The sequence below is a fragment of the Oryzias latipes genome, chromosome 7 (genome assembly GCF_002234675.1).
Source record: "Oryzias latipes chromosome 7, ASM223467v1".
Classification (NCBI taxonomy): domain Eukaryota; kingdom Metazoa; phylum Chordata; class Actinopteri; order Beloniformes; family Adrianichthyidae; genus Oryzias; species Oryzias latipes.
The window spans coordinates 30,909,655-30,924,206 of record NC_019865.2 but is presented as its reverse complement, the minus strand read 5'-3'; the positions used below and the strand labels follow the sequence as shown (position 1 = coordinate 30,924,206).

At 42.9% G+C, this 14,552-nt stretch overlaps 1 protein-coding gene across 2 annotated transcripts; it reads left to right on the top strand.

Annotated features, from left to right (window-relative positions):
• Positions 1–1,611: 1,611 nt before the first annotated feature.
• suv39h1 (suppressor of variegation 3-9 homolog 1) lies at positions 1,612–12,872 on the top strand. Of its 2 annotated transcripts, none has more exons than XM_004086352.4 (6): positions 1,612–1,713; positions 4,741–4,886; positions 6,194–6,856; positions 8,696–8,842; positions 9,078–9,207; positions 11,458–12,872. In XM_004086352.4, exons 1-6 carry the CDS (start codon positions 1,695–1,697, stop codon positions 11,589–11,591), a joined length of 1,239 nt encoding a protein of 412 aa, XP_004086400.1. In that variant the 5' UTR covers positions 1,612–1,694; the 3' UTR covers positions 11,592–12,872. The 2 variants fall into 2 exon arrangements, with proteins under 2 accessions (XP_004086400.1, XP_011471297.1); XM_011472995.3 differs by lacking the exon at positions 1,612–1,713 and adding an exon at positions 1,757–1,814.
• Positions 12,873–14,552: the final 1,680 nt, after the last annotated feature.

The following is a 14,552-nucleotide window of genomic DNA, read 5'->3' as shown; positions in this document are numbered from 1 at the left end:
AATTTTATACACTGAGAAATAAATCAGTAACACAAACAATTGTGGCAATTAAGAGCTGAAACGTGGTGTTACCTGGTAAAGCATGAAGAGAACGTGAAAAAAAAGCTTGATAATCGCACAAAAAATAATTCAAAACCTCAAAAACAACCAAAAGAAGGAAACAAAACTCAATGAAAGACATGTCTGTTTTATGTCACAGCATCACAAAACTAAAATGTCATGCAGACAAAAGTTTTGTCAATAAATTGGTCAACTGTATTTGCTGTTGAAATCCAAATGAGTGTCATGTAAATTTTACCTTCCTGACCCAAGCAGCTCAGTGGAACCAGATAGGAAAACAATAATGATAATTTAAACTTTAGTCGATAGAGCAGAGATCAACCTATGTCACTAGTTCGCAACATAGGCTTTACCATTAAATCCAGGACTCCACTTAATTTAGTATCACCTTGAATGGAAAACACACAGAAGAATCATTTTAATATTCCGGAAATTAGAAAGAAGGCAGGCATGAAGGGGTCAAAGACACAAGCGGGTGAGAGGAGTTTCCTCCACAGCGTGGCTGTGGTTCTTTTAGGGTAAGTAGCTCGGCCATCCAGGAGCAGCCACTGCTCCTCCACATCCAGAGTTCAGGAGGGTCATTCATCTCTTTCAGATCCCTCCTGGAAAACTGCCTGGGAGGGTATTCCAGGGATGTCCAGCTGGAAGGACCATGCCTCTTGGCTAGTGTTGCCATCTCGTTTGGCATTCGCAGGTTCGGATGGTTCAGGAAGTCCAAAAACGAAATGTGCAGTTGGGAAATGAAAAGACACACAAGAGTCTGCATGAATTTTTGAACCTTCTTCAAAAGGGGAGACGTGCAGAAACACTACCTGTTAGGTTCTGTGGCTGTCCGCTCTCTCTGTCTCTCTGGCTTTTTCTATTATTCAGTAACGGGAAGATGAAAACATACAAAATACGTCATTAGACTGCTGTGTTTTTGTCTAGTCTGCATTCTAGGTGTCGTGGCTCCATAAACATTCCAATACAGAAAGAAAACAGAGTCAGAAAGTCAAAAACATGCACATGTTATCTGCTATGAGGACAGGAATCAAACATATTTCTGCAATACAATATTCATGCATATATAGAAACCATTAAATGCATAATAAAAAGAAGATAAGAAATAGAATGTAACCCCGGTACACCCCCACACTGTCCTGGGAGTCTCTACAAGCTGCCCTCAGGACCTCTTTGGATAAGCAGAAGATGGAATAGTGCAGTTATAGTTCAGGTTTAGGTCAGTGAAGAGCTTTTATAGTTTATTGGCTGTCAGTGATCTGAGGTGCATGTTGAGTCTTTGGCTAATTTGCTTGTTCATGAGTGGGTGGAAGTTGTTTCACAGTGTCACGATGAGTGTAGAGTTCTTTAGGATCAAATAAAGTTCTGCTGGAGTAAGACTGCGTACCTAATGTACAAAGGGCACAAAGATCGTCATTTATATTACGGCGGGATCCATCGACGGCTGATTGGATTGGAGGGAGTGCATTTGTGTCTCGAAGGAGCCAATCACCACCCGTCTTGTCATCTGGCTGAAGAACCAATGAGAGAAAGGCAGCAAACGCTCGTCCAATCAGCAGCCGATACTGCCAGCCTGGCCAAAAACCCCGCCTGCGCAGAAGACTTGCTTCTATTTTGGCGGTATTGCAAAAAACATGGCGGACAATTCGACAGGTAGTAGAAGTTAATACTCTAGTTTTTGTTGTTGTCGCGTGTCTCAGTGATGTCGTAGTGTATTCGAACGACTTCACCAAAGTCTGCTCTTCCATACTCAGGTTACCGGATGTGTTACTTGTGTTTTTGTAGTTATGACGGTGTTCTTCTGTCCAGCTCTTGTCCGTGCGCGAGCTCTTTATGGGTAACAGTGACGAAGAACATGTAATAAGAAGTGCGATCTAACATGTAGTTAAAGTTAATTTAGCAGCCACACAGAATTGACAGTTGATGGGTGCAGCGGTGGGCTGTGTGGTTCGAGATTCGTGATGGGCGCCACTGGTGGCTGCATGATGATCCATCCATCCATCCAGGCTTGATAAATAGTTTGTGCTGCTGCTAGATTTCCTTTTGCTTCCGCTGTTCTGTGACGATCCCAGCTCCACCGTTCTGCCTGGAAAACTGAACAAACACGGGGATTCTGGTTTAGGTTTGACTGTTCTGACGGTATCAAGTTGGAGGCTTCATCCTTAAATGCAGATCTGATCAGTCATTGAACAGGAAGACAAAGTGATGAGATGAAAATGAGAGCAGCTTGTGTCATTATTCTCTACTATTTCATGAAAATCACGAGTCATACATGTCTGCCTAATTAAACAACATGATCATGCTTACTGTATTTAGGTAAGCATGATGGTAAGCAGGCGAGTGCAGGCAGGTTGGAGCGGTTGGAGGAAAGTGTCAGGAGTGTTGTGTGACAGAAGAGTGCCAGCAAGACTCAAAGGAAAGGCGTACAAGACAGTGGTGAGACCAGCTTTGCTCTATGGGTTAGAGACGGTAGCAGTGAGACAGAGACAAGAGGCTGAGATGGAGGTAGCGGAGATGAAGATGTTGAGGTTCTCCTTAGGAGTGACCAGGTTAGACAGGATAAGGAACGAGTACATCAGAGGGACGGCTCACGTTGCCTGTGTTAGGGACAAAGTCAGAGAAGCCAGACTGAGATGGTTTGGACATGTTCAGAGGAGGGATAGTGGATATATTGGTAGAAGGATGTTGGAGATGGAGCTGCCTGGCAGGAGGGCAAGAGGACGGCCAAAGAGGAGATATCTGGATGTCTTAACAGAGGACATGAAGTTGGCTAATGTTAGGGTAGAAGACGTCCATGATAGAGTGAGGTGGAGGACGATGATTCGCTGTGGCGACCCCTGATGGGAAAAGCCGAAAGAGAAAGAAGAAGATCATGCTTACTGTATTTACTGTTGGAATAAAGGTAATTCAGTATTCAGGACTTGTTTTTAAAAGTAAGTCTTAATATTACACTAAAAGGGTTTCAGATGTGTTTCCAGAATACAGAAGCTGAATTAGTCATAAACATGTTCAGCAGACTGTTTGATTTCCTGCAGAGATAGTGTCATTACTGTAGGCCATCCAGACAACTGACAGCACTTCATAGCTGCTAAAGTCAAGGTGAAAGAGAAAAGGAGGAAGGACGACAGCTTAGTCACTAAAGGCTGAAGTTATCAGGGAATATTTCCACATAATGGAGTCTACTCTCATTAGAAACAGCAGGACTGAATGGAAACTGTAAGGTTTTATGTCTGTGAAGCTTCACAGACTTAGAGATGCCACAATTCTTGATCAAAAACTGAACCTGGTGTTACACCATTAAACTGAAGGGAGCAGGAAGTGACAGCTTGCAGCCCTACTGCCTGTTTACAGTAAAAATGTGAAACACGTGTGAAATTTAAGAAGGTTTTATTAGATTACACCAGGCTTAGTATAAGCCACCTGAAAGGCTTTTTCTTGATACTTACTTGCATGTTAGCAATTAAAAATTTTTGTTGTTGTTTTGTAATCTACAAATCAAACTGGAACAAAACCGGTATCTAAAAATCACATTTTGAACTGATTTGTGGGTAAAGTAAATCGTTGCATCCCTACTTGGGACATGTCATGTTATTGCATGAAAATCTAAGCACCTTCAGAAGTCCAGTCCTTCCTGAATACAGTATTCTGTGATCAACTGTAAGGCTATGGCAAGATTCACAAATGACTCTGGATTTACCAAGAATGGCCCAGTGCAAAACAGTTGAGCACAAAGCAGGCATGGTGGCTGTAGATTATGCATCTTTCAGCTCAAGTCTTTGATGACACACTTTTACACAGATCTTCTGACATGTGGTTCAGGAAAACAACGAGATTCCACGTGGATTTCTTTATTGTCTTCCTCTTGGTTTATTGGACCTGATGGCGAAAGTGGTACCTCTTCATTTTTTGAATGCCTGCGCTTCTTATCAACTTCAATCGCGCAGACAGAAGTTTGCATTTGTGTGTCCTCATCTGTCACAGACCCACAGTGATGCTCATCATCTTTGCAGTACTGCTGATGTTTTCAGAACTTGCCACAGACAGGAAATGTCACTCAGTTGTGGGATCTCTGTTTTGGAAATGTTTTCATATTTTGTTGCGGTTTTCTGTTTATTGAAAAATGTTTAATAGGTGCTGGAAGGTAGACAACACTATAGGAGTAAAATGTCAATAAAATGGCTGAGTTTTAAGCTTTTAGATCCTGTTTGATGATACTAAGGGAGATATATATGCAGCGGTAAAGTGATTTTAGTTTAAGAAAACAATATGGTCATTTTTAGCCATATTTAGTAATTATATCCATGGGTTATGAGATTTTTAAAAGGCAATCTCTAAAGGACCCAAACATGTAATGTAACTAGAAAATCCGATGACCCGTTTTCTTAAAAGGTTCATAGATAATATTACTGAACAAAATCTGTTCTTTTATTGTAAACAGTTGTAGAGACTTTATACTGGCGTGTTCTGTGCATCATGTCAGATAGTTAATATGCTGTTTGACATCACATGTTAAGGAACGCTGTCCAGCATTTTTACACTGCTTTTAGAAGAAGAAAGGTTTTTGTTTTTGTTCATTTCTGCGGTCAGAAATGGTTTGACCGCAGCTAACGAAGAGAACTTTCTTTTAGGAGTGGATTTTTTCATACTGAAAACATGTGGTTTGATGTGACTGTGTGTCAGGATGCAGCGTGCCTTGTAAGATGACGTATGGCGAGCTGGAAGCCTTGTGTCGCACTGAGACCCTGCACTGCAAAGAGCTCGGAGTGAGCAGAGCGAATGTCAACGAGTATGAGGTGGAGTTTCTCTGCAACTACAAGAAGACTAAGGTATGTCATTACCACTTTAAGGTTGAAGAATTTGTTTGGGTCATGAAATAACTGAAGAAAAATGGGTCTGTCTTCTGATCCCGCTGCTATAGTCTGGCGACCTGTTTAGGGTTTACCCATCGACTGTATACGAGAACTGGACCGAGCGGCTGTGACGTCACTCATAGGAGATGCCTTACCTCTGGCTCCAGGAAAATGAAACCAATTCAGTCCCCATTTTTCCGTGATACAGACCCGCCATGTTGGAGCCAGACAACAGTGATGGGTCGGATTCGGTCTGAGTCAACGTTTCTATGGCAACTACTGTCACCAATCCAGACCACACCCCTTCCACTGAAAGCGGCTCTGGGGAATCTGTCAATCAAAAAAAAGCCATATGCGTTTAATGTGGCATCTGATTGATCAGTTCATAACTTGCATAAAAATGTGGAAAAAAGGAATTATCAAAAAGACAAAAAAAAGGGTATAAGATTAGGAATGGTTTTTATGACCAATAGAATGATTGAGTAACGGCTGTTTATTTCTCTATATAAGTCTATGGGATTTTGGCTTTTGAAGGCAGCAGGTATTTCCTGTTTGGAACACTCAAAAGCTGAACACTCAAAAACAGTGACCTCTTTGGCTCACTCAGTCCAGTTCTCATATACAGCCAATCGGTTTATCCCACCTTCACTTAACTGTAGCTGGGATAGGCTCCAGCAGCCCTGTGGCTATGAAAGGGATTCAGTGGGACCAGAAGATGGGCCTATTCATGGATTGTAACATTACTGCTAACCCTTAACCTGCATATTCGAAAAATAATTACCACCCTGTTGTAGGCTCAGTGTAATTTCTGCAGAAAACTTTGGGTTAGGCTTTAAATTATATTCATCAGTGCTTACCCTAAGGGTACTTTTAACAAGAAACTACTGGTTACTTATCCTTTTGTACTTTTTTAAACATTCTTTCAACTACCGGAACTATTCAACCGTTTATTCCTGAGATGTAGAAGAGCATCTTTGCGATGTTACGGACCACACTGGGGAGAAGCCGCTTTTCTCCATGTCAATATCGGCAGATTCATGCTGATTGCGTCGATGGTCAAAGGGTTATGGTAGTTCAAGGTGTGTGTGTGTTATTTAGGCTCTGGCGGCAACACCTCTGTTGTTGAATGGTTAAAAACAGAAATGGAAAACATGACAATTTGCTCGATTGTAAAATAAACGGCTTTAAAATGTAGTTCAACAGGGAAAAACTATAGAATTTTACTCTTATATAATAAGCATCAGAATTTAGAAATGCTGTGAGTCAAAGCTGCTGTCTTTTAGGAGGAAGAGGAGTTCTACTTGGTGAAGTGGAAGGGCTTCCCTGAGTCTGACAACACCTGGGAACCCAAGAGGAACCTCAAATGCTCAAAGCTGATAAAGCAGTTCCACCTGGACCTGGACCTGGTGCTCAAGAGTCAAAAGAGGCGTGCCATACCCAAAAAGTTAGATAAAGAGGTCGCCTTGTTCCTCATTCAGAAAGCCAAACTCCGTCAGAGTCTCCAGCGCTGGCAGGACCATCTGAATGACACTCGCAACCACCCCGGTCGCATTTTTGTCACAAATGATGTGGACCTAGAGGGCCCTCCAAAGAACTTCACCTACATTAACAACTACAAAGTCGGCCCTGGCATTGTGTTGAATGAGATGGCTGTAGGTTGTGACTGTAAAAACTGCCTGGAAGATCCAGTGAACGGCTGTTGTCCAGGAGCCTCCCTGCACCGCATGGCCTACAACGATCGCGGCCAGGTCCGGATCAGGCCAGGAAAGCCCATTTATGAATGTAACTCCCGGTGCAGCTGCGGACCTGACTGTCCCAACAGAGTGGTCCAGAAGGGCATTCAGTTTGACCTGTGCATCTTTAAGACCGAGGACGGCCGGGGATGGGGCGTGCGCACGCTGCAGGGCATCAAGAAGAACACCTTTGTTATGGAGTATGTTGGAGAGGTGAGACATGTTTTTTACTCATTTTTGTTTCTGCCTTCAAAACAAAAAAAAAGGCTTAAAACCTTCAGAAACACGGTCCTATTGGATCTGGATTTGATCATTTACCAGTTAGTTTAATTCTGAATTCAAATAGTAATCGGTTTTACAATCAACCGTTTTTTATTGCAGTTTATGCTAAATGGTGTAGACTTATATTGCGCTTTTCTACCGTCCTCGAGGGCCCAAAGTTCTTTACAGTCACAGTCCCGTTCACCCAGTCACACACACATTCACACACGGATGGCGGCTCTGCTGCCGAGCACTGGCGCCAGCCTTCCACCAAAGGGAAGGTGGGGTTCAGTGTCTTGATCAAGGACACTTGGAGTCGAACCTGCAATCTTCTGATTGGGGTTGACCGCCCCACCACTGCACCACTGCACCACGGCAGCCGGTTGCATAATTCAGCAATTTTGATAAAAAATACTTTTAAAATATAAAAACAGCACTTTCAGCCCAGATTCTTTTGAATCAAGTGTTGAATTTAAATGTAATCAGCTTATATTTACATGAAGTTCACTCCTTACTTTAACCATCCTGAAAAGGAAAAACAAACTTTGATATCTGGGATATTTAATGTTGACCGGCGGTTAATTTGTACCTTTATTTTGAAAGTCTCTGGGCTTGTCTGTGTCCCCCTAGGCTCTGACAAAGATGACAAAGGCCGTTAAATGTTTTTTCTGCAGAATGAATGATTCAGCTTTCTGGAAGCTTTGAAAAAACTGGACTAACTTCTAACTTGATCTCATGTGCTCAGAAACTGCTCATAGACAAAAATGGAGGTAAAACCTGAAGTCAGCACAACCTAGAGGAAATAAGACTCAGCTGTAAAGATAAAAAATATGCAATTTCATCACATGGTTAGCCGCATTTACCTGTGAATGAAAATACTTTGAATAAAAAAGGAAAGATACACTAGCACGACAGCTGTTTCACATTTCCTCTGTTGCTGTGAGCCTGTACAGAACTGAGAAGGAGCTTGGATGCAACAAATAGACTTTATTAATGACATTTTATTTACACTTTTGCAAAGACCCACTTCAATGAAAACCCTGTTGTTAGCATGTTCTTGTAGCATTTTTCTGATGAGGGAGGACATATAGAAAAAAAGTTCAGAACAAAACTGCATTTCTGATTATTTCTTTATTCAAATCGTGATGGATGAGGAGCAGAGGAAAAAACGCCGTTAGAAAAAGCTCTCAGTTCCAACCTAGAAGCTACAATGGATGAGCCAAAGTCTCCCAGCTCCAGTCCATTCTGATCATCCACTGTCAGACAAATAGATCCATGAACGTCTTTGTATTCCTCGTCTGAACTGGTAGCTTATGAAAACCGAACATTGGATAGAAACATTAAAAAATAATACCATAAATCCTTGAAAAACAAAGACGAGCAAACCGCTGCACAGTAAACTATCAATAGCAGAAAGTATCGTATACTGTGCAGTCAAGTCTGCGCAGTCGTCAAGTCTGCGCAGTCGTCAAGTCTGCGTCGTGAAGGGAGCAACTCCCTCTCAGGATGTAGAACATGACAGGGGGGCTGGAGGGTCCTGTGGGCTTCTTTTCTGCTGTTTGCTGTTAGCACAAAGTGACAACTGTTCTGATCAGCTGCGCAATGATTTGTGGGTAGATTTATGTATACAGTAATCTGAAAACATAGCTTCAGTTTTCGTTTTCCTAAAACCAAAATACTGGAAACAACTTTGCTCTGGAATGTTCATTATGGAGAAACTTCAACTGTGAGAGTCAGAATAAACGATTTGTGAATGGATTTGATTTCGAGTGTTCTATTTGCCCCCTACAGATAATTACAACAGATGAAGCAGAGAAGAGGGGCCATTTATACGACCGCCAGGGCTCCACCTACCTGTTTGACCTCGACTATGTAGAAGATGTGTACACAGTGGATGCTGCTCACCAAGGAAATATCTCCCACTTTGTCAACCACAGTGTGAGTGTCTGCAGTCACCTGATCCCCACAGGTTATCAAGACACAACCTTCAGAGTAGCTAAAGTAGTAATCGGTAGTAATCGATTGTGGGGCAGAAAATGAAGGTGGATCTAGAAGCAACTGAAAAGTTTTACCTAGTGTTTATCAAGTATATACATTCTTCTTTACTTGTTGGATGTTGGACTGTCAGTAGGAACAGCGATCAGCTCTGATTTGATAAATGTTGTCTTTTCAGTGTAACCCTAACCTGCAGGTCTTCAATGTGTTCATTGACAACATTGATGAGAGGCTCCCCAGAATCGCTCTGTTCTCAACGCGATCTATCCGGGCAGGGGAGGAGCTTACCTTCGACTACAAGATGCAAAGTGAGTTCATGATGACTGCTCTGCACTGTTAATGCTCCTTTATTATGCCTTATGCTATGTTCGAATTCCCTCCCTAACCCCTTTAAATATAGTGCACTATAAAGTGCGTTTGCCATTTTTTAGTGCTACATTAATCTATAATTCCCAGATCCAGTGCCCTAGAAATTTCCCAGAAGTCTCTGCAAAAAACCAGTGTGCATCAATGCTCACTAGATCGGCGAATATAGACCACAATGCATTGCGTTGGAAAGATTTTTGCCTCAAAAATGTATTTAAATGTATTTTTTTAACAAACCATCAAAGTTTTTATCTTCAGAAGACAGTGGATTCATAAATAATTGTCGATGACGTCATATATGCCGTTTAGAGAAAAAAAAAAGTAAAGTAGTTAGTTATAGGGGTTAGGGCGGGAATTCAGACACAAGCTTAGTCAGCCTCAAAACATCAATCTTTAAAGAGTGTAACCCACTTTACCCAGAGTTCACTGCAATGGGCTTCGGCAAAGCCTGCAAGCCTTATGGATGGATGGATGAACAGATGGATGGATGGATGGATGATGGAAGGATAGGTGGAGGACCAGATTGATGGATGGACGGATGGATGGATGAACAGATGGATGGATGGATGGAGGACCAGATTGATGGATGGACGGATGGACGGATGAACAGATGGATGGATGATGGAAGGATGGATGGATGAACAGATGGATGGACGGATGGATGGATGAACAGATTGATGGATGAACAGATGGACGGATGGATGAACAGATGGATGGACGGATGGATGGATGAACAGATGGATGGACGGATGAACAGATGGATGGACGGATGGACGGATGAACAGATGGATGGACGGATGGATGGATGGATGGAGGACCAGATTGATGGATGGACGGATGGATGGATGAACAGATGGACGGATGGATGAACAGATGGATGGACGGATGGACGGATGAACAGATGGATGGATGATGGATGGATGGAGGACCAGATTGATGGATGGATGATGGATGGTTGAACAGATGGATGGATGGATGGATGGATGGATGGATGAACAGATGGACGGATGGATGAACAGATGGATGGACGGATGGATGGATGAACAGATGGATGGATGATGGAAGGATGGATGGAGGACCAGATTGATGGATGGACGGATGGATGGATGAACAGATGGACGGATGGATGAACAGATGGATGGACGGATGAACAGATGGATGGATGATGGATGGATGGATGGAGGACCAGATGGATGGATGGATGGATGGATGGATGAACAGATGGATGGATGGATGAAAAGATGGATGGATGAACAGATTGATGAAGCTAACCTCGTCCAGACTAGGATTTTATCATGTCAAACTATACAAACCACATGAACTTGCCGAGAAGTATGTTTTCCTTTTTGCATTTATTGAGGATGGTCATCTGCAGTTTTTTAAATTGACCACGCTCCGCCTTTTATCCAAGAGACTTTCTTAACGAAACCTTTAAGAGAACTGGTATTCCTCCTGAGGGGGGGAGTTTTTCCCAAAAATATTTTCTGCTGTTTCCTTTTGGTCCAAAAACTACAGTTCTCTATCATTCAGTCCATGCAGCACACAGGGATATGATCAGCAGGGACTGACATGTCTAACACAACATGTGTTTCAGTGTTCTCTCACTCTACAGCAGGGGTGTCAAACTCCATCGCCCAGGGGGCCAAAATCTAAAACATGAACAAGATAAACCTTTGTAAAAAAGTGTGTAGTTTTTGTTTTGAAGTACATATCGATACTTTTTAATCATAAAAAACCTCGCTGTGCTCCATGCAGAGTTTAATAGAAGGCTGAGAGACTCCACGGGACAGCGGTAGGGCGGTCGACCCATGATCATAAGATTGCAGGTTCGATTCCCGCTTTGTACGCTCATGAGTCAAAGTGTCCATGGGCAAGACACTGAACCCCACCTTGCCTGTGGTGAAAGATTGGTGCCAGTGTTGGGCAGTGGAGCCCCCACCAGTGTGTGAATGTGTGTAAATGGGGGAATGGGACTGTGACTGTAAAGCACTTTGGGCCTTGAAGAAGGTAGAAAAGCGCTATATTAGTAGACGTCATTTACCATCCTTCTTCTGCACCTTTTAGTCATTTGTGTGTATGCACTTTTACAACAAAGCTCTCAAGTCCATCAAGAAATGACAGCCATTGGCTGTGAAACTAAAGAGATGCAGATGCTGTGTTTGACTGGGGCTGTCCTTTTCTGATACTTCCAGTTGATCCAGTGGACACAGAGAGCACCAAAATGGACTCCAGTTTCAGCCTGGCTGGGCTCCCCGGCTCGCCAAAGAAGAGGGTCCGGGTTGAGTGTCGGTGTGGCTCCGAACTCTGTCGGAAGTACCTCTTCTGACTGCAGGAATTCTGTGTTGATATGCTGGAAACTGTACAGATTCCTTTCATGAATTTTTATATGCGACCGTGAGAAAGTGTCAAGATTTTAAACATGTTTTTTTATAAGCAAGAAGAAAAAGAATCAGCATTTTCCATGACTCAGAGGTGCTGAGTCAGAGCCTCACTTCACTCATTCTGACATTTACACTGTGTGACGACACCCAGAGAACCTGCCAGATGGAACATTCGCCGGAATCAAACCTCAACTTCTCTATGAATTCTTGCTGTTGATCGAGGTCATGTCAGTTTTTCTCTCTCCATCATTGTGTGAATGTCACGCCTGATGTCCCGGGGTGTGTCCTCATGGGTCCTGAAGGCCAAATATTTCAACTTTGAATCCTAACTCTTTGTCAGCCGATTACCAAAGCAGCTGTCTGTGGTCCGCATGAGGCCTCTGGAGTCTGGATGATCAAGTGGCAAAACGATTCTTTCTAACTGCTGTTCTGCAGCCTCCTGGCTGTTCTTTAGTCCATGTTTCTGTTTCAACTGGGGGATTTGGGGATTTGATGGTAAAGTCACATTTGAATAAAACCTGAGTCTGAAAGCAACAGAAGCCAGACTGAAAGGAGCCTGTTCTTCTGATGCCTTGACAAACAAAGCAGTCTTCCTGTCAGGAATTTAGATTCAAACAGCACTTCAAACTGGAGAACGCCCTGTCTAGATCCCTATGGAGACCCAATCCATCTAATGCAGGGTGTCTCAGTTTCACTTTCTTTTTCTTCAGCTTTTCCCTGCTGTCTGTCTCCTGTCATTGAGTTGACCGTTGTGCTCTTATAAGGACAGACGGACGCAAACCTGTGAAAACAGTGTGGACGGGAGCTACCTTTTCACTTAGATTCATTTGGCTTCAGGTTAGTTCCCTTTAGAAGATCTGATATTTTTGGAACAAGAACAACTAAATTACAAGCTGTTTATAGTTTTGAAGTGTTTTATTTTGTAATGTTGATGGTTGAAAACAAACTAAACAGGGCTGTTGACTTCTCTGAGTATTACCTCATGAACTCGTCTTGCTTTTAGAATGTTAGTTTAAGTGTCGTAGTCGATGAGGTTCTACAGTGCACTGGCGAGAATGTGTTCAAAAGGCCGAAGTGGTCATTTGGATTTTGTCGTTATTGCGGTTCATTCCTCAAAAAACAGTTCTTCATGTGTGTAAATGATGAAAGTGAACCAAACCAAAAGTTTTTGTGTTCATTGCTTTAGTTTGCTCCGTTTGGATACTCAATAATGAGCTATTCTGTTATTTGTTGTTTACTGCCTCCCCTTTTATCTGTACTGAGTTCTGTGAGCGTAGTCCGCTCCACCATGTTAGACTTTTGGCACTCTTTCTGCCAATGGAACATAGACGCCATAAAACCCGTTGCTGTTTTTGTAGTTTCTATATACTCATGCACACACACTCACACACACACACACACACACACACACACACACACACACACACCCACACCTACGGGCACATCAAGGGGCAGTTTAGATTCTATGAAGCATGTTTCTGGACTGGAGTTCCTGGAGAACACCCCCACATGCACGAGGAGAACATGAACACTCCACAGGGAGAAAAAAACCCAGCTAGGGATTGAACCAGCACCTTTTCTATGTGAGGTGGCAGTGCTGACCGCTACACCTCTGCACCATTTGCTTCATAAAAACTGAAGGAGGCCACACAGAAGCAGAAAAGCAGCTTCTGCACCGTCCTGTTCCTGCAGTGAGAAGACAACCAGCTGACGCCTGTGCTGTTCAATCACAAGGAAAACGTCTACATGGATAGCATTTATCTGCTTCATTAAAGGGAAAATAATCCTTTTTTTCCTACAGAGTTCATATAGATGTCTGAAATGTTTAGTTGAACATCAGAGTTAGTAAGTGCCCAGAACAGAAACTCATAATTTTTAAGTATGTCCTTTTTTTTAAGGTTTGAAGAAATAAACAATAAATTCCTCATTACTCTCTCAGTCTGGTACATCCATAGTAAAGACTTTTGTGTTCTTCCAATGTGTGTAGGAGCAGAAGCTCTTTGAGGGTTTTGGAAACAACAGAGGAATAAAACACAAGAGACACAAGGAATTATGGGAAAGAGTAGAGGAAGCTAGACTGACGTCAAAAGGTGAAAATCTTTTGAGCAAAAGTTCGGTTTCGTGCAGAGACGGAGAGCCGCAGATGAAATATTTGCTTTGAGGGTGTTTCTGGAGAAGAACAGAGAAGGTCAGAAGGATCTGCATCAGGTCTTTGTAGATGTAGAGAAAGTCCAGGACAGGATCCAGAGAGAGGAGCTGTTTGGATGAGGAAGTGTGGAGCAGCAGAGAAGAACGTTGGAGTTTTTCAGGAACATCCCCAGAGGTGGACGTTTGTTCTGGAAAGGAGAAGAATGAAGGTCAGCTGCAGCAAGACAGAGTATCTGTGTGTAAATGAGAGGAACTGCAGAGGAACGGTGACGTCACAGGGAGCAGAGGTGGAGAAGGTGGAGGACTTTGAGGTTTTAGAGTCAGCAGTTCAGATCAACAATGTGTGGTAAAGAGGTGTCTGCAAGCAGGTTGGAATGAGTTGAGGAAGGTTTCAGGTTTTGATGTGTCACTAAAGAGCGTCATCCAGAATGAAAGGAAAGGTGAAGAAGACTGTGGTGAGAGCAGCCATGTTGTTGGTTTAGAAACTCTGATACAGAGACACGAGGAGCTGGAGGCAGCAGAGATGAAGATGCTGAGGGACGGATCAGGAATGAATCCATCAGAGGAACAGATCATGTAGATGTTCTGGATATAAATGCAGGAAGCAGATGGAGATGTTTGAGATGAGGGACAGTGATGAAGATGATAAAAGGATGCTGAGGCTCTCTTTGGGACCGGGATGGAAGCAACATTAGGAAGATTCACAAGATCCAAAAAAAGGAGAGAAGCAGCTAAACATCCAGTGAGGACTAAAAGGC

Coding starts and splice junctions, on each gene's coding strand:
- suv39h1 (XM_004086352.4), top strand. Junction 6,857..8,695: donor TTATGGAGTATGTTGGAGAG/GTGAGACATGTT, acceptor TGCCCCCTACAG/ATAATTACAACAGATGAAGC. Junction 8,843..9,077: donor CCCACTTTGTCAACCACAGT/GTGAGTGTCTGC, acceptor TTGTCTTTTCAG/TGTAACCCTAACCTGCAGGT.